This window comes from Diabrotica virgifera, chromosome 6 (assembly GCF_917563875.1).
Source record: "Diabrotica virgifera virgifera chromosome 6, PGI_DIABVI_V3a".
Classification (NCBI taxonomy): Eukaryota; Metazoa; Arthropoda; class Insecta; order Coleoptera; family Chrysomelidae; genus Diabrotica; species Diabrotica virgifera.
The window spans coordinates 104,807,525-104,829,252 of record NC_065448.1 but is presented as its reverse complement, the minus strand read 5'-3'; the positions used below and the strand labels follow the sequence as shown (position 1 = coordinate 104,829,252).

Here is a 21,728-nt window from a genome sequence, read left to right as displayed (position 1 = left end):
AAGTGCTGTACGTACAGTGCCTAATTTGCTCAGTAAGAATACTGTGAGTGGTGTCATTAGCAAGTTTTTAATACTCGATTCTTTACTTCGGCATTTTTGAAGACAAAATTATGTCGGAAGCAAAAAAGAAGAAACGGCAGTACAGCGCGGAATATATAAAATATGGATTTATTGAAAATCCTACAAATCCATCTTCGCCTATGTGCCTTCTTTGTCAAAAAACATTTTCGAATGAAGCGATGAAACCCTCAAGGTTGCAAGATCATTTGAATAAAATGCATTCAGATAAAAAAGACAAAAATGTGACTTATTTTCAAGACTTGGAAAAGAAGCACGCAGCTCAGCCAACTGTGTCAAAACTTTTTTCAGCGGCTTCTAAGCAAGACGAGGACGGACTCCGAGCTTCCTACAATATCTCCTTGCTAATTGCTCGAACAGGTAAACCTCACACTATTGGAGAGGATTTAATTTTACCGGCAATAAAAGAAGTAATAACTACTGTGCTCCATAAACCAGCGGCAGATATTATCCGAAAAATTCCTTTGAGCAATAGTTCCTTGCAAAGACGAATTGATGAGATGGCTGAAAACATTGAAGAGTCGTTGTGCAATCATCTGAAGACTTCTAAATTCTCAATTCAGTTAGATGAGTCCACTTTACCAACTGGTGAAGCATTGTTGCTGTCATACGTGAGGTTTATTAAAAATGATAAAATATGTCAAGAACTATTATTTGCCAGAAATTTAGAGACCGATACAAAAGGAGAGACCATATTTAATACACTGGAAAAATTTTGTGATGAGAAAGAAATTCCACTGAAGAATATTATATCAGCTGCTACGGATGGCGCTCCGGCTATGACAGGACGTGCTCGCTGTACATTGCGTCGTTCATAGACAACATTTGGTTGCGAGAAATTTGAGTGAGCGTCTCTCTCAATCACTGCAATATATCATCACAGCAGTCAATAAAATCCGAAACAGCTCTTTAAATGACCGATTATTTAATCAGCTTTGTGTTGCTAATGATGAAGATTTCAACCGATTGCTATTTCACACAGAAGTACGTTGGTTATCAAGAGGTAACTGTCTGACTCGATTTTACAATCTGTTTGAGTCTGTGATAGAGTTCTTGGAAAACAAATACAAAGAATTGCACGACAACCTCATCACTTCAAAGAATGATATTGCGTACTTGACAGACCTATATAAATTATTTAATGATGTCAATCTCCAACTTCAAGTTGACGACTCGAATTTGATTAAAACAAAAAATGTCATTGCTGCTTTTGTAGCTAAACTGCTCTTATACAAGAATAATATCGGCAGACGTGAGTTTCACAATTTCCCTAATTTGTCAGCAGTATCCTTCAACAACGACGACTTGCTTGTTTACTGCCAACATTTGGAGAACCTCCACAGGAATTTCACAGAACGATTCCAGGACATTTTAAACTTGGAAATACCGGACTGGGTGTTGGATCCTTTTTCAAATGTCAACACAGCAGGATCACCCCAGCTGGAAGAAGAACTCATAGAACTGACAACGAACGAGGAAATAAAAATAAAATTCAAAAATGGATACCAAGAATTTTGGCTACAAAGGCTAATCCCGCAATTGTACCCAGGATTGTGGTCCATCGTTCAACTATTTTTGATAGCATTCCCATCATCGTATTTGTGTGAACGTGGATTTAGTGCTGTGACAACGTTGCTAACTAAAAAGAGAAATGGGTTGCAGATTACCAAACGCGGTGACTTACGGCTGTTTTTGAGTAAATTCGAGCCTGATATTAAAAAACTTGTTAAAAATCATCAGATTCATCCTTCACATTAGATTAGTTTTAAAATTCAAATTGAAATGTTTGTTTTAATAACATGAATAAAAGTTTCTCTAATATTACAAAATGGTGTTTTAAATTACTCTCATCAGAAAGTCTTATTTTCACATGACACGCATAATTTAATTATTAAAATAATGACTGCGATTGTGATTCTTAAGATGTAGTAAAGTAAAAAAAAATGGGGGGCGCTAGAAAATAATTAATTTTCGATGTGGGCGGCAGACAAAATAAGTTTGAGAACCTATGAACTAAAGTATTAAAATGCAAGTGCAAGAAGGTAATGATACTCCGCGATTCTAGGTGTCACCAAAGCACTGCATGGAAAATAAATTATATTTTTTTATAATTGAGGTATAATTATCGTTTCTATAAAAAACACTGATTATTTTTTATAATATGATTGTTTCTACTAACAATTTCCCATTAGTTTGAACAACGAATCACTATTGTTTAATAAACATGATTATTTTCCAATTCCAGAGTATTTTATTCAGTTTATCTATTTATTTTGATTTTGTAGGTATAAATATGTTTATCCTAGGCCGTACTAGTTTATCCTGCAGTGTCCGTATTAACATCAGAATAAACTAGTTTGGCCTAGGCTAAACTAGTTTATCCTATTGCGTTCAGGACAAACTAGTTCATCCTGAAATCAGGTTTGGCCGGTAACATGTGTTACATCATGCTAAGACTATATATATGGCGAGCACGCCACTGTGTTGTTTTTATATCAATATTTAGACTACATCGGAGATGATAAACACCAACGCTTATAATTTCGCGGTGTCAGCGAAATGTTCATGGACAATGAAAGGTTTTAAAAAAATAGTTTGTATTCATTAATTTAGTATCGTTTTGTACTCTAAGCTGTTAACATATCAATAAAACTTGTGCATTTCCTTCAGAGTTTCGTTACTTAATTCTCCAACGAACACACACCATTTTATATAGAATAAAAGTAACGCAGTCAGTAGAATATCCAATTAGAAGAAGTAAAGCCTTTTTAATTGATTTTGATCGTTAATTGGGAAATTGGAGAATTAGTGACTTACTATTTGAGTTCTTAGTGTAAGGCCACGAGGAAGGAAAACTGAAGGAACCCGTAAGCAACTTTAAAGAATTCCAAATTTAAGGCCACTTGTTGTGTAAAGCCACAAAGTAATTCGGAAGTTCAGGGGAGGCGCAACTAGCAGCTTCAGTGAAAAGCCACTCGACCCTGGAAACGGTGAAGCATTTCAACAGAAGAAGTAACAATATCCCGGCTACCATACCGACTACATACAGTTTAGAATTTCGGTGTAAAGCCAGTTCCAGTCTAAAGCCACTTGGTCCGGAAGGTACAACGTTCTCCACCCGTTCCAGTGTAAAGCCACTTGATCTGAGAAACTGCAACGTTTTCGATCCGTTCCGGTGTACAGCCACGTTCTCACGGAAGTACTTGAGTTTAGTCGAATTATATTAATTTTGTATTTGTTTTCATTTTTTTATTTACTGTTTCGCTATTTTCAAACTTTTAAGCTATCATATCTAGTATTTGAATTTTTTTATTTGTTTAATTTATTTTTTTTAATATAATGGCAACTAATGACGTAACAGCAATGTAATGAAGGTAATTTGCTTATTTTTATAAATTTTTTCTTTTATCACTTTTGACCTTCATTTGTGTTTTAGTTTTGCAGGTTTATGTATCTTTTGTTTTCAATAAGTACCTAGCTCCATCTATCCACATAAATATTTTTACAGCTGTCGCCGCCTTCCTTCTTTCAACAAACGTTTCCAGTCGTTGGAGGGTCCATCCCTCCATGATCTTCGGGGTCTTCCTCTTCTTTTGTTTCCTATTGGGCTCCAATAAGTATGTTTAAGCGTAAAAAAATATATATGACACAGTCGATCTGGGTAAGAAAAAAATATAAAGTAACATTAACAAATTCGTTTTATTCACAATATTTCATAATTTACAATCACAGCTCCGAACTACAAAATCTACTCACAGCTTAACAAGAACAACCAAGTTAACATAAATCATATTGACATACAACAAAATCACATTTATGAAACAAAATACAAAAGTAAAATGCACGATATTCTCAATATTCATTATCTTTAAAAGAAATGTCACAATTTCAGTTGAAAATAAGGTTTCCCGATTGTCACTCCGCAGTGGAAATGGAAGGGTCAAATAAACGTATTTTCAACTAAAATTGTGGTTAATTCTCATTAAAGGTCATAAATAATGTTCAAATTTGCTACCGACATTAAGTTAAGCTTCTAAAAAGAACAATATAGCGACTTCACCTGTATATTTATAGCTTCAGAGACCTAATCCTTGATCATTGAATCTAAAATGCATATTGCTAGCAATACCAGATAGAACATTATAATAATAAATAATTTACTTATATAGAAAGACTGACAATGTGAAAATACAACGTTTTGAATTGAACACTGTAAAGGTACGTAAAGATATGCGCACCGAACACTTCGCGCCGTGTGTGCGGTACGCCAAGAACGCACGGCGTACACACGGCGCGAAATGCGCGGCGCGCATATCTATACATACCTTAATGAATGACCAAGTCTCTTGGTTGGTAACGTTTTACCCGTAAATATACATAATTGTTGCAGTTATTAAATACTCAACATATTGTATTATTAAAAATACAGTACAAAAAGTAACGTAACTCGCTCATAATCGATATAACTGATTATTATTTCTATTCCTAACACATTCCCGTAAGTTTTTGGGCTTTTCCGGAAAAGTCATATTAGAGTATTTATATTAGAATCTATAAATATGTGAAGCCAATGCCTTTTAGTAGCTTTAAAACTAGTCCTAGGAGTCATCCCAACACCAATTACTCTTATATCCTTGATGTTCAATTAGAAAAACTGATTATTGTATTCTCGGTTTATACATCGTGGTTTAGCACTAGTATTTCGTGACGTTTCATCTGTCGCAGTCGCAAACTAAACGCCAGAGAGAATTAACTACAGACCTAAGAAGAGCCATCTACCTGTAATACTGGTCCACCCTGTCCAAGGATGTCGTCAAGCACGCTGAAGAAAGGACTTAGAGCCCGAGTGAGTTCACCCCAGAATCCAAGTTGGGATACCAATGTTGCATCTTCAACCTGAGGACCCGAGCCAACAGCGCCACAGGTCAAACCCCAGCTGAACTTTTCCTTTGGCACCGCCCGAGACGCTCTCAAGGACCAACTTAGAGGCCAGGAGACGAGGGAACAGAGAATCCAGCAAGCCGTCCAGACAGCGACTATCTACGCCCGGAATCTATTCTCCGACAATCCAGAAGCCGGTCATCCACTTCGATACGTCCCAGGCGAGCAGGTCCTTATCCGTAACCATGTTAGAGGGAAATTCGGAGAGACCTGGATAGGCTCCCATTCCATCATCAGAGCAGCCTATAAGGTTACAAAGATCAAGACGTCGACCTGCTGATCCACGTCGATGATATCAGTTCGGCACCCTCTCCACGAGACGAAGAAGTCAACGACGACGCCACTGAGTGAAGTGTGCCCTATAGACAATACAATTTTTATGTATCAAGAACACCATGCATCATTCTAAAATACCGGCAGAGTAAGTATACACTAAAATTATTTGGTTCGCTTAATTATTTTTGCCATAAAAATGTTCCGATAATAAAACTTTTGCAACAACTTCTGAACGAACAATAGAAAATTTTGATTTATCAAAAAAAAATGTACCAAAAACTTTTTGGTAAATGTATCAGGTATCGAAATAATAAATCATTTCGTTCCTTTTAGTGTATACACTTTAGAGCATTATTTTTTATCCTTACAGATATCTCCACATAACATGCCTATTAAATGCAGAATTTGCTATGAACTGGATTACGTACCTCGTATCGACATAACACAAGTGTGATTATTTTTATGGCACAAAAATCTTATGACAAAATAACTTCTATAATAAAAATCATGTAAGTAACTCACGTCTACTTTATTCTTGCTTATCGTTATACCCTACTTTCTTTTTCTTTATTGAAAAACATAATACTGTTTTACACTTAATATTGACGACCACATAACTTTGATATAACTTATAAGTACCGGAAAACTGCTTTCAGATCTACACATTTACATTTTTTTTTATCCTTGACCAAGTCGTCGTTAAGGTTTATTAATAATTTCAGAAATTACTATAATTGCTGCTACTCCAATAACAAACAGTCCTGCAGGCACAGCTGATACAATTTTTCTTTCTAATAGGAAAGAAAATCATGAATTAATATACATAATATATTTTAATATCAAATATAATTTATAAAGATAATCAATAAATTTACTTTCAATAAAAGGATTGTTTTTAATGTGAATGTCAAATACCAAAAAACAGGTTATTTTCGTCATTAAAATAATATTTGTGGTTCATTAAATATAAATATCAGTAGCTAACGATCCACCGTAGTGAACTGATCTACGACACAACTGGCAGTGCGCAGTGTATATTGTTAAGCTGTGTTTTTTGTCTTTTGTTTTTGGTTAGTTCAATTGTTTAATTATAAGTGAGTGAGAATAGTGTTCCCCCTAATGGGGGAAGTTAACACCCCGAAGTCACCTTTAGGTGAACTTGTAAGTCGTGGCGGTGATGTGAGTGATATTGGTGAATGTAGCAAACCCATGCTGATAGACGAAGATAGAAGTTCGCCCGAGGTCAACAGCAACCAGAAAAAAGGTCTCCTAGCAGCCAGAAAAAACTTTTCGATATCAACAAAACCGATAAGTATAATTTACAAAATATAAATGTTTATATTGAAAGAGTTAATATTGAGGGCGGGGTGCGGCGCCTTCACCCCATTTTTTTGGGACACATACTTCATAAGAAATTAAATATACCGAATATTTTGCAGATCAAAAGTCTGGGTAGGAACAGGGTTAAAGTTGTGGTTAAATATTTAAGCGACGCAAACGCTTTGATAACTAATCCTAAGTTAGAATCTGAAAACCCGAAAGCTTACATTCCTAATCATCTCCTAGAAGTCAAATGTTTGGTTAGAGACATTGACACTCAATTTGATACAAAATATTTGATAGAGAATATCTCTGCACCATCGCGTGTAGTCAATATTTCTAGAAATCATCGAAAAATAGAGAAAGATGGTACGTCTCAGTACGTTTCCAAAAAATCGATTATTATCACTTTTGAAGGCAATGTTATTTCTAGTTATATTTGCATAAACAGCGTACATTGTTCTGTGGATAAAGTTCAGGCCCGTTGTACCCAGTGCTTTCGATGTTTAAAATATGGACACGTGGCCCGGCAATGTAAAGGGACCCAAGAACTTTGCATAAGATGTAGTTCTATTAAAAATGAAAACCATAACTGTGAAGAAACTGCAGTTTTTTGCATGTATTGAAAAGTAATGAGGATATTTCAATATCCAAGTTTTGTCCATACAATAAGCATCAAAAACAAATCAAAAACGTTATGACTGAACAAAATATATCATTTTTTGAAGCAAAACAATACTGTGAGGGTTCATATTGGAACTTTATTACTAAAAATTCTTTTTCTATACTTGCTGATCCTAATATTAACTTTCCACCACTTCCCAATCATAGTCAAAATACTGGAGTAACAGGTTTTTCTCATACTAAAAACTTTCTACACGGATCTCGACCAACTCCCCATTATAGCAATACTTCCAGCACAAAGAAAAGAAAAATATCATCTCCTGTAACTTCTCCAAACCCTAAACCTATGTTTCCCTTTCAGTTCGGTCCTAGTAAAGCTCTACCACAGAATTCTCATAGTCCAAGTTATCATAGGAAAGTATTTGACCAAGATACTATTAAATCTGTTACAAAATATAGTTTCTTTTTTAAAAATATTCAATCGATAGAAGATTTAAAAATGCTTAATGACGACTCTATAAGTAAAGAAATTAATAAAGTACTGGAGGGTACGTCAACAGGCAACCTTCAATCCGAAAAATAAAACTGAATATTTGTCAATGGAATGCCAGATCTCTTCTAGCGAATAAAAACAGTTTTGTAGCCTTTTTATCCACTTATGATATAGATATAGCGCTTATAAGCGAGACATGGTTTAAAATAAATAAACAGTATGTTTTTAATGGTTATAATATTATAAGGAAAGATAGATTTGATGGATTTGCTGGTTGTGCTATATTGATCAAAAATTCTATTCCTTATGAGGAAATTAATTTGATTAATAATTTTAACCAAGATCTATTAGTCTGTGAATCCAAAATTAAGTATAATAAAAAATTCTTGTCTTTATATTCGTTATATAGACCTCTGGATGTTAGAATTAGTCCCAAGGATTGGGAAAATGTTTTTAGTCAATTTAGCGCTGAGTTCATCATTGGAGGAGATTTCAATGCTCACCATTCTGCATGGGGATCTCCAAAAAATAGTAGTATTGGGCAGCAACTTGTCAATATTTTTAGTAATCTGGATCTTGTTATCCTAAATAATGGTCAACCCACCTGTCTTACTAGACCCGGTTGTTTAGATTCAATGATAGACATATCTCTTATTTCCGATTCAATAGCTAACAAAATTTCTTGGTCTGTTCTGTCAGATAATTTAGGTTCAAACCACTTTGTTATCAACATGACCTTAACTTTCTCACAGGGATCACATGAAGTTATCTATCCCAGGAGTAAATGGAATCTTAAAAAAGCAAATTGGCCGTTATATAATGAAGTAATTGAAAAATGTTTTAGCAATTCTCTTACCTTTAATAGTACAAACGAAGAGTATAGTTTTCTCGAAACTTATATAAACTCAGCAGCAGAAATATCCATACCTAGATACAAACCATTTAAACCAAGAGCTCGTGCACCCCCGCCCTGGTGGGATCAACAATGTGATAAAATTGTATCTGAGAGAAAAGAAACATTGAAAAAATATAAGCTTGAATCAACTGTTACGAATTATGTAAAATATCAAGAAATTATGGCTCGATCTAAAAAACTTTTAAAACAAAAAGCGAAAGAAAGTTGGATAAAATGGTGCTCCTCTCTGAATAAAAATACATCATCTGCTACACTTTTAAAGCAAGCTAGGAAAATGCAAAGAAATAACATCAAAAGCCTTTTCATGAAGCCTTTTCATTTTACGATAAAGTGGCCCCTCCTTATGTGAAAGAATCAGAAAATACAGAGAACAATGGGATTTTTGAAGACCAGTTTCTTACTAGACCTTTTTCATTAGATGAGTTAAAGTTCGTCTTAAGCAATAGGACAAACACCGCTCCTGGTTATGACTGTATTACGTATTCTATGCTTTATCATCTGCCAATAATAGCAAAATTGTCATTGTTAAACATTTTTAACGATATACTCTTAGGCGCCCAAGTGAATGCTTTTCAGAAGATAGTAGTCGTACCCATACTAAAAACAGGTAAAGATGCTAATCTCCCAGAATCTTATAGGCCGATTTCTTTGTTATCTTGTGTTCTTAAGAGCCTGGAAAGAATGATAAAACATCGACTGGAGTGGTGGCTACAAAAACAATACAAATTACCTATAAATCAGTTTGCGTACAAGAAAGGTTGTGGGACTCTAGATGCCTTAACCACCCTCGCAGTTGATATTCAATCTAACGTTTCTAGAAATAACTATTTGCCAGCACTCTTTTTGGATGCAAAAGGAGCCTACGACGCAGTATGTTTAGACATACTGAAAAATAAAATGCTAAATATTTTCAAAATACCGGCTGTACTTGTCAACACCATAATCAACTTCTACTCGTGCAGAGACATAATATATATACGAAATCAGAATAATTCCATCATACGACCTAGAAAAAACGGAAAAGGTAAACCTCAAGGGTCAGTTCTCAGCCCCATTTTATTCAATATGTACACTGCCGATATACACAACATATCAACCGAAAATATGTCTTTTAAAGTGATTCAATATGCTGATGATTTCTGCTTCTATTGGAAAGTCAAGAAGTATGAGCAAATAAACAACGCATTAGAAAATATTTCATCTCGATTAAGAGAATGGTTTTTATATAACGGATTTGAGCTGTCAGCGAACAAATCTGCCATCTCAATCTTTACAAGGCATACTCTACCAAGATTAGAGAGTATATCGGTACATTTCCATACAAACAAAGTGTAAAATATCTGGGGGTGATACTGGACAGAAAATTAACGTGGAAACTTCATATTGATTACATGCTGGAAAGATGTCAAAAGGGTCTAAATTTTTGAAAATCTACAGTTAAAGTATGGTGGGGAGCAGACGTAAAGACAAGTTTATTGTTCTTTAGATCTTATATAAGATCGATCATAGACTATGCCAGCATATTATATGGATCTGCCAGCAACAATTTGTTAATGAAAATAAACGTAACCATCAATTGCTGCCTTCGAGTATGTCTAGGAGCCATGAGATCCACTTGTTGAAGCGTTGTTTGCGGAAGCCAATTAATTACCACCACAGTATAGAAGAATTTACTCGAGTGACAAATTCTTAATAAAAACCAAGAATCAGAATCATGCCTAGTTTTCTGATATTCGAAAATTAAATGAATTCACCCTAACTAACAGATTTTGGCAAAAAAAGAATTTACCGCCGTTATGTGAGGCATTCCAAAACAATAATTTCATTAACAACCATATACAGTATTTGGATAACATTACGGTTCTCGAAGATTTTGATTCCTTTTTTATGGAGGTTAAAGTAGTAAAACCTTGCTACAGTGATCACCCTTTAGTCAATTGTATTAAGATCAATAGCTTACTTTCTGACAATGCTGAAGCCTTAGTGGTTTTTACTAATGCATCTAAAAATGAGGAAGGTACTGGAGGAGCTTACTATGCACTCAAAGAAGGTATCAAAAAACAATTCCAACTGCCGGAATTTTTTTCAATCTTTGACGCTGAAGCTGTTGCGATTTATGAAGCTTTACTTCTGTTTACCGAATCCAATTTTAAAAGTGTTTTAATTTTTTCACATTCGCTATCGGTATTACAAGCGATTAAAAAATTGATATACCAAAAATACAAAGCAACACTTTCATAACTTTAATCAGAAAAAACATTTTCAGTTTAAGAGTGTTGGAAGATACATAAAATTCATTTGGGTGAAAGCACACATTGGGATTAAAGATAATGAGACTCTTGATTTTTTGGCGAAGTAGAGCATTTTCGTATGAACTGAAGCTAATTATAATATATGCGCTCCAGAAGTTCTTAGGATGTCTAAAAATAAAGTCATTAATAGATGGAACTATGCATGGAAGGAATATTGTTTTACAAACCCCAATAGATACAACCGTAGTCAACCAGTTCTCCCCAAAGAATATTGGCACAAAGAACTTGATGTGCCAAGGAAATACATCACGACGATAACCAGAATGAAATTTGGTCATGTATGTTATCCTTCACATTTATATAAGTTGAAAGTAATTGAATCCGAAAATTGTGAACATTGTGGCGTGAAAGGTGACCTAGACCATTTATTTTTTGGATGCATTAAAAATATACAAGAATCAAATAAATTATATAATAGTTTTTTAACGTTGGGATTGCAATCTCCTCTTAACATACAGTATTTGATAACTTTGGGATTGGAAGAAATATTTAGGTTACTTATTGACTTTCTCACAAATTGTAAAATTGTATTATAATAGTAACTTAGGGTTTAGTTAGTGTTTGACACCTACGTCTAACCTTTTGTAAATTTACCTTCTTATCCGTGGCCTAGTCTTGTGTTGTTGTATGAAAATGTCCTGATGGGTCCCTGGACGAGAAGTGTATGTCCCAGTTAATGTTCCTTTTGTCATGATTATTGATTTTTATTTCGAATATTCGCTTAGGGTAGTCAGGATTATTTAGGTTAGTTAGGGCTATAATATGTATCTTGTGACTGGCTGAATCACTAATGTGTATGCCAAAAAAAAAATATATAAATATAAAATAATCAATAAAAGTAAAGATGATTCAGATTTGATTACAGAATAGGGCCTCCACTATGTGCTTGTAAGTATTTCGATTTCAACTTAATCTCATCAGAGCACCGGTGTAGAAGCACTGAACTGGAATCAAACCTTTTCACCTTTTCGGTGTAATTATTAAACTAATTACAAAAGATGCAACTAGCACCATCTATGAATCGTAAGTCAAATGAGGCAGAAACTAATATTCGAATTATTTATTCTCTGCGCTTTTTAAGATGGAAATATAAAGCAGAACAGACTGGTGAAATACGCGACAACGGAATCTATAATTGTATTCACGACTTGTCATTCACCGTGATAATAATCGTTAGTGAACCAGTTCCTTTTATACCCACAAAAGTGAATAAAAATATAAACTAAAAGTAAAGATGATTCAGATTCGATTACAGAATATATCCTCCACTATGAGCTTATACGTATTTCGATTTCAAATTAATCTCATCAGAGCACCTGTGTAGAACCACTGAACTGGAATCAAATATTTTCATCTTTTCGGTGTAATTATTAAAATAATTACAAATAAAATAATCAGTTTGAAATCTGCCACAAGAAAATAATTTTAGAAAACATTCAATTTAAAAAAACTGATGATAAACTTAGATATTTGGAAAGGGAGCAGAGATAACATGAATTTGAAAAACCACTACTTCCAAAAAACTAATCGAACTAAAAATATTTGCAAAGAAGCAAGTAACAGAAGACAATTTAATAGACCAGGACACAAGAAGTCATCATCACCACGCCGCTACAGACTTTAAAGGCCATCGGCTATAGGTTTTAAGACTTAAGGGTCTCGCTTCATTAGAGTGGTAATATCTTTTCCAGAAAACTTGGTACATGCCTCTGATCCCTATGTGAGAATGGGGAGTATCGGGATAATTTTAAAGTATCCTTCCAGTTGTTCCACATTTCCGTGCTTGACTTGTCGACGTCTTAATAAATAACACTCTGGCGAAACCGATATATTAACACTGAGATGAAGTCAAGAATTTATAAAGCTAGTGTAAGACCAATAATGACATATGCATCAGAAACAAGATCCGATATAGCCACAACACAAAGACTACTGGAAACGGCAGATATGAGAGTAGTGAGAAGAATTACAAGAAATAACGCTGAGAGATCGAAAGAGGAGTGCAGACAATGTAACGTATAGTGTATAAACGAATGGACACTAAATAGAAAAAAAGAATGGAATATCCACATAACCAGAATGGGGGAGACACATGTGGTCAAAATAGCAAGAGATACATCACAAATCGGTAGAATAGTATCGGTCGACAGCCAAAAGATGCAGTGACAACCTTCCATCCGCCAATGAACAAGCAGAATTATTGCTTATAAAGAGGAAGAAGAAGACTTGTCGACTGTCCGGGTATGTTCTAGGGATTCTTTTATGTGTGGCAGTAAATGTTTCTCTATGTTTTCATTATTTATCATCTGTATATTGTATTTTATTTGTTTAGTGCCCTCTTTGTTTTTGACGTTGGAAATTCTTTGTCGAAACCTGGCTCCTACCATTAAGTGGTCTGATTCAATATTTGCGCCACTGTAACTTCTGACCTCCATTAGGTTTGTAAAGTACCTTCTGTCAATTATAACATGGTCAATTTGGTTTGTGATGTTTCCATTAATTTGGTGATATCCAACTTGCTTTATGCGGTAACTCTTAATCCATTGTCATTGGTAACATCGTGAAGGCTATGTTTACCAATATAATCTTGTAGTCCAGAGAAATAAGATTTTTCTCTTGACACATCCCTCCCAGGCCAAAAGCAAATTTTTTGAGTAGTATGGACATCTATGTTAATAACCTATATGTTTCCTGCAGCCGATTTTGATGACATACATAGTTATTTATAAACAAATGAAGATAAAAAAAAACGGTAAATTTTCGCTTTTTTCGTCTATTAGTAAAAAGTGAAGCATTCTAAACAAATTTGACAATAAGAAACTCATAATATATCATATAAAAAGCTTCAATATAGTGTTCGCTGAATCTGTCTATCCTTTGTTGCTTAGAAAATTGCAAAATAAGTCATAAATTTTGAGATTTTATAAATGTTCATAACTTATTTAAAAATTAAGTTAGAACCTTCTTATTAAACGGAATGCTGAGATTTCTTGTACTTAAATCATATTTTAAATTTCAAAGCAATTGGTCAAATAGTTTAAAAGTTATTTAATTTGTTTATCCCAAATTCATATTTTTTGCAACACTATAAGTAAGACAATTATGAGGTTACAGTAATACTTCGGACAGTATATGAAAGAAGAACATTTATACTATTAACTTAATTAAAAAAAATGACAAAAAGTAATTTTAAACAGTGTAAAATTATTGTGCAAAAACATGCCGATTTTTGGCTTACTTATAAACAATTAGAATAACTTTTTAACCGTTACCCGTAGAAAAATTATTTTTTCATATTTAGAAAGACTGAATTTTTATATACATTTAGAAAGAAAAACAATTGTTCTCAGACAATTAGGGACGAAGTTAGCCCCCCTTTTTTTAATTCACATGTACCTGCAAAATAGAATTATTTTTTGTCATTTTTTTAAATTAAATTAATAGTGTAAATCTTCTTCTTTCATAAACTATCCAAAGTATTACTGTGACTTCATCATTTTCTGTTGCAAAAAAAATTAATTTGGGATAAACAAATTAAATAACTTTTAAACTATTTGACCAATTGCTTTGAAATTTAGGGTATGATTTAAGCACCAGAAGTCTCAGCATTGCGTGTAATGAGAAGGTTTTAAGTTAATTTTTACATAAGTTATGAATATTTTCTAAGCCACCAATAAGGATAGACATATTCAGGGAACGCCATATTGAAATTTTTTACACAATTTATGAGTTTCTAACTCTAAAATTTGTTTAAAATGCTTAACTTTTTAGTAATAGACGAAAAAGCGAAAACTTACCGTTTTTTGATCTTCATTTGTTTATAACTATGTATATCATTAAAATCGGCTGCAGGAAACATATAGGTTATTATTATAGATGTCCATACTACTCAAAAAATTTGGATTCAGCCTGGAGGGGGTTGTGTGACCAACAGGATATTTTTTTTCCTTATTTCTCTGAACTATTGGTAGCATATCTCTTTTCGTACCTAAGCGTTCATGTCCCCAATAATTGTTTCAATATCGTTTTTGACACAGTTATCATATGCTCTTTCAAGGTCTTCGTAGAATTGATCCTTTATTTCTTCGTATTTTTCCTCAGGGGGAGCATGCACGTGGATCAGGTTTACGTTGAAAAAATTTCCTTGTTTGCGGATGGCAATGCGATGATTTATGGTTATAAAACCAATAACATGATTTTTCATTTTCTTTAATACTAGGAACACGGTTCACATTGAACCCATTGCAGCCATTCAAGAGATGCGATCTTTTGATTGGTTGCAATGTCTATTCTATATTTTAGGAGTTGATCGTGAAGTTGATTGATGATTTGTTAGAATTCTTAAAATGAGACATATGTCTACCAAATATTAAAAAAATATACAAGGTCGCTCTAAAGTTATGGATCCAGAAAGGAACGGGCAAAATCGATAAAACACCATGTAATTCGGTTATACAAATCGGCGCGGCAATAAATGTAGTATATCTAGAACCACCTCAATGACCTCAACTCACTATTCAATTATTTCCGTTTCCCTATGAACCACACTGTATATTAGCATTGTATATATCCCAAACGCCTATCAAGTACTACTATTGACATCTATCATATTCATTTTACAATTTTCTCTATATATAATTATTTATTTTATTTAAGTAACCTTGCTCTAATATTTTGTATCAATTTAACCCTTGAACCAGTGATTTGTCTCGATTAATTATAATAATTAGCGCATCTAATTTGTTTAAAAACAATCCTTGTCAACTTCTCCTTAATGCCGGAAGTTTTAATAAAATAACAATTTTTATCAAACAATCCTTCTAACACTGTACTTCACTACACTATTCTAAAAAGCTGGCTATTTATGTATACATAATAAAATATGAGACCATATCACAAGAACATAAAAGTTAATACTAATAAAAAATTAAAGGAATAGAATCCAATAGAATAGAAATAACAGTAACTAATATATTGTTATTTATAAATAACAATAATGAACAAACCAGCGATGAAAAAATCAGCCAGAAAACTTGTATTGACTTGTTAAAAACCAACGTGAAACTAAAATTTTGCAAGAATGAATCAATAAAAACATAGGCCTAGCAGATAAACAACAAGGTTTCGTACTGAAAAATCATATACAGATATAATATTCGTCATAAAGCAAGTTATCAAGAAATCTATAGAAAAAACGAATACACATTATAAAATATGTAATTCATCTTTTTTATAATAGAAAAGTTCTACTAAAACAACAAGATGGAAGAAGAATATCATCAAAGACCGACATCCAACTTATATCCTAATTGTTATCATAATGTACAATAAGTCAATTGGCTGTAGCACAATCGGTTTATATAGGAAAAGTCAAACAATAAGGAATTCACGTAATTTTCCCCTTGTTGCCATATTCTAAATTCGAAAAAAATATATGGAATAATCAAGATTTTTTTAACATGCCATTCCTATTACAGCGAGCATTTCATTGGCTAGAATTAGTGACGTATTTATATGACGTCATTATTACATTTGGTGTGATTGTAAATGGTAACTGACGTCTGTCATAATAATGGAGGTTAAATAATATAATGTCATATTATTGTTTTCAAATTATATTTTATTTATTTAATTTATATTTTAACGTCGGTTTATATTTTTCCCAACTTCACTTTCCCTTCCCTTCACTTTTAATTGGTCAATTAGGTTCGTAATAGTTTTGTTGTATGGTAGGTTTAGTCAGGCGTTAATTTTAAGAAATGTTGCTGGCTAAATAAACACACCTCCCAAAGGCCATACAAGAAGAAAAACAATACACAAACAAAAATCTTACATAACCTTGTATAGGACAACATGACTTTGACACTTATATTACAGATAGTTATCTTTGTTTTACACTCTTGAAGACAAAGAGAAACGGTGTAGCCGGTAGTTGCTGTGGTAAATATATATATGTTTTTTATTTGGCAACAGCGTTTTCCTGCAAAACTTGACGGTAGCGAAAAAACTAATATACAAAAAAAATTTGTTTGAATTTGTTTGCCGTCAAGTTTGTACCGGTGGGTTATGATGTGCTTACATTTATGACGTGCATGCCTAATTGTTTGACTTTTAGTTTAATAGACGGTTTTCCAAAAAAGGCGTACATGAACTTTGCACCAAATTACCAAACACGTTGTTTTTCATTTCCTCATATCTTTGCACTGAAAAAACTTTATCTCATCATTTCTGCTCAATCGCACAATTGCCACTCAGTCGAGAGTATAGAGGTTTAAAACAATCAATTAGGTGCTTTTTAAAAGGCATCTAAAACAAACGGTTTCGTTTTTATTCAAATCGTTGCCATCCTCTGACACCGTGTTTCGGGGTCTACCCCTTATCAAAGAAGCTTCGCAAGAAGACTGATCTGAATCAAAACTCACCGAAACGAAGGCGTAAATATTCAAATATTTACACCGGAGTATGGTTAGACTGACCTCTAACGGGGAAATTTGAAATGAATGAAAGATAGAACTATCCAAAGAGGTCTAATCCAAGTTTGGATGAAAAGTCGGTAGTCGATTGTTTGCAAAAAGCATCATGGTGTCGTACGGGGAAAACTGCGAAAAACGAATGCATCAAAATTTTAAAATAGATATATACAATATACACTAATCACAAAAAGTATAGCATAATTTTTGAAACAGAAAAAAAGTTTCAAAATAATTTTTAAATTTTAACAGAACGTAATACCCGTCTATCGTCTTCTTTAGGTGTTTACAAACCTATAACATTTCAAGTTAAAGCGTGTTTTTGTCGAATAAAAAAACAAGAAACAAAACGTTGTTAAAGCAGAATATTTATTTTGTACATTTGTGTTCGAGAATTTGATCTGTGTACTATGTCTGTTTGAGTTTTCAATGAGGAGTTTTCAGAACAAGCAGAACAAATTGTAGGTTTAATTGGAGGTGGCCGATCGTAGCGATATCTTGCTGAAGTTATGGGAATCCACCAATTCAGCGTTTCAAGAGCTTTAAGAAGGTATAGAGAAAGTGGAGGATACACTAAAACACCAGTTCCACGACTTTCCAGGTACACGAACCCAGCATATGAACGTTATTTACATATGCAGACTTTGCGTACACATCATGTTTCAGCTAGACAACTGCAAAATGATCTTTCCACGGCCCGTGGCCCGTAATGTTCGATTCGTAAAGTGCGAATTCGGTTAGAAACAGATTAAGGAAATTTGGAATCAGAGTCAGAATGACTGCTACTGCTTCACTGTTAACGAGGGCACACCGTATGTCACGTTTAAATTTTGCACCAGAACATGTCGATTAACAACTGGACTAATATTCTTTTTACTGACGAGTCAAAATTTGCATTTTTTGGATCCGATAGACACTTTGCATTGTCGGATCCACAAAGTGCTCATCTTCACCCCTCAGTAAAAAGAATATTAGTCCAGTCGTTAATATCCCAATCGACATATTCTGGTGCAAAATTTAAACGTGCCATACGGTGTGCCTTCGTTAACAGTGGAGCAGTAGCAGACATTCTGACTGTGATTCTAAATTCCGTTAATCTGTTTCTAACCGAATTGGCACTTTACGAACCGAACATTACGAGCCACGGGCTGTGGAAAGACCATTTCGCAGTTGTCTAGCTGTAACATTATGTGTACGTAAATTCTGCATATGTAAATAATGTTCATCTGCGGTGTTCGTGCACCTGGGAAGTCCTGGAACTGGTCCTCTTGAGTATCCTCCCCTTTCTGTACAGCTTCTTAAAGATGCTGAAATGCTGGATTGGTGGATTCCCATAACATCAGCAAGCTATTTCGCATTTCCTTATTGAAAACTCAAGCAGACACAGTGCACAGATAAAATTCTCGAACACAAATGTCCAAAATAAATGTTCTCCTGTAACAACGTTTTGTTTACTGTTTTTTTTCGACAAAAACACGCTTTAACTTGTAATGTTATGGATTTGTAGACACAAATTTATTTACAAATTATTTTTAAATTTTTTTTCTGTTTCAAAAATTATGTGATTCTTTTTGCGTTTAGTGTACATTGCATTCTTTAGTTTTATATACATAAATAGCCATTTTCGGGCCTATTTTCCCAACTAAAAGATTTACCTGAGATTTCATCATCCCATTTAACCATTCTAGGTAAACTAGGTAAATCTATCAAAATACATTATTATGATTAGCAAAAATAATTTACAACCGGTTGAATAAACGACCAACAAATAATTTGTCGGGTAAAAACAGATAAAAATATTTGTTACCCTAAACTTTCATATTATCAGTTGAGATGATACATACCTAATTTTAATAAGAAAAAATAATACATCTTGCTTAATTCAATTCTTTTGTTTTATTAAATTTTTGTAAAAAAAATGCTGTCAATTTTTTTAATTTCACAGGCCTGCAACTAAAAATCTGTTTGAATAATAATTTTTTCAACTAATTCTTATGTAATTTGACGAGCTGAAAACGAAAATGATATCAGAAAATATCTAGAACGTCAGGATTTTTTAGAAAATAGAAATGCAAATTTAGAATATTTTCTCTTGTCATGTAACGATCAAAAAACTTCAATTTTTTTAATACCATCTACTTCAGAAACCAATAACTTTTATGAGACACAGTATAAAAATTAATTAAGCTTCCTATAACCATAAAAGAATTGCGTTTTGAAATATTCAAAGGAAAGTTGTTTAATTAGCCTCATAGATCTATTTATTCCAACGAAGGTTTGTTTTATAAACATCTTAGACTGCGAACGAAAAAACATTTATTTCTATTAAAAGTACGATTCCGACATCGATTGCAGGCGTCAGACGTCACTACTTTGCACTATTAGGTCAATCAAGTTAGTAAAAAATTAGCCATTTTTCGACATAACTGAAAGGACGGGGTTTGACAATGTGTAGTATGAGATATTACAACCATCTAGGGATTCATCAATTTTTTAGTGGAACAATTTTTAAATTACCAACAAAAACGTCAAACTTAATTTTTTGCTCATACCTTAAAAAATATAGAGATTTGACGTCCACAGGTAACTTTTTTAGACAACGAAGATACATCGAATGAGATACACTAAATGAAAATCGGTTAATAAACAAAAAAGTTATTGAAAAACGGACGAAAAAATCGCTGTTTTTGAATATTGTTAGTAACAATTTTATTGTTCATTAAAATTTGTTTAAATGTATCTAAACTTAAAAAATGGTACAAATCTGTTAAATAGTTTTTGCCAAATTGAATTTGTATATAAATTTTTTTGAAAAACGAGCTAATTTCTGAGGCTGGTCCGGTTAATTTGGCTAAATGGATTTCAATGAACTGGGGCCTATTTCCTTTGTTAAGATGTATACTAATAACCTACGAAAAATTTATTTAAAAAAAATTACATTTGTGTACTCAAAATTATTTGTTAATAAATAACACTTTTTAAGCTTATAAACAATTACAATAACTCCGTGGTAATTAGATCAAATTAAATGGCAATAAAAAATACGGAAAGCTGATTAAAATACACAACTTAAAAAAATAAAAGTCCTACCACCCTTGGGGGCTGAGATGGCCCCTTTTTTTAAATCACTGTTACGTTATTTATCAACATTAATTAACCAATCTTTTATAAGAAAATTGAAAGTTTTCAACAAAATTTTTAGCTAGAAAAAATATTACAAATTGTCTAAACAAGAGTGTTATAAACAAAGAGTATTTTGCGTTCCGAGTAAAAAATAGTGACCGTAGTGCGAAAAACTGTTTTTTTTTAGATGGTTTTTGGGGATTTTCCCTATTTTATATACTTCAAAATAGATCAAATCAATGTTTTTATAGGCTATATGAAAATTGAAGTAACATGAGTAAACTACTCTATATAATGAACCCAATAATAAAGTTTCAATTCAACAATGGATAAATTTTTTAGAAAATATATCAAAACCATTTATAATAGGAGGCGATTTAAACGCACACAATTTGGCGTGGGGCTGTGAAGTTAATGATAGATTAGGTAAAGATCTTCTAGATGCTATAGAATATTGTAATTTAGAATATTTAAACGATGGGTCTCCCACTCTCGCTATTTCGAAAAAACCTTCTGCTGTAGACTTAACCATTTGTTCCCGAGATATTGTCTCTTATTTCCATTGGAATACTCTACAAGAACCTCATGGATCTGATCATGTGCCAATCATTATTTCATCACAAAGTTTCTCCGCAACAGAAGCCACATCCAGTAGAAAACATAGAATATGAAACCTTAGCAGAGCCAATTGGACGACTTATGCCAGTACTTTGGAAACAATGGAAGTTCCATTAATGTACGAAGAATTGTTATCAAATATAAACCAGGCAGCCAACATCGCTATTCCAAAATATTCCTCCATTAACGAAAAAAACAGAAGCCATATTCCGAAACCATGGTGAAATAATCATTGTCAACTAGCAGCTGAAAGTAGAAAACATGCGTTCATTAATTATAAACAGAATCCAACGCTCCAAAATCTGACAGAGTATAAACGACTTGACGCTGTTCCAAAGAAAATCTTCAAACAGAAAAAAAAAAAGAAGAATTGGATTGATTTTTGCGAAGGCCTAAACTCAAGAACACCATTAAAAGATGTCTGGCGAAAAGTTAATTATTTTAAAAACCGCAAACAAGCCAACAGAGTACCTATTGATCCATAAGATACATGGTTGCAAGATTTCCACAGAAAAATTGCTCCGGCATGGGTTCCAAATGACGACACCCTAAAAGAT

General features: G+C 33.3%; 1 protein-coding gene across 3 annotated transcripts in view; it reads right to left on the bottom strand.

Moving 5' to 3' along the window:
* Nucleotides 1-3,758: 3,758 nt before the first annotated feature.
* Nucleotides 3,759-21,728, bottom strand: part of LOC126885908 (glycerol kinase-like) — a 208,334-nt gene continuing 190,364 nt past the window's right edge. For all 3 annotated transcript variants that reach the window (XM_050652703.1, XM_050652702.1, XM_050652701.1), the window contains one exon: nt 3,759-6,086. In XM_050652703.1, coding sequence (XP_050508660.1) covers nt 5,995-6,086 — 92 coding nt within the window. In that variant the 3' untranslated portion in view covers nt 3,759-5,994. The remainder of the gene's footprint in view (nt 6,087-21,728) is intronic.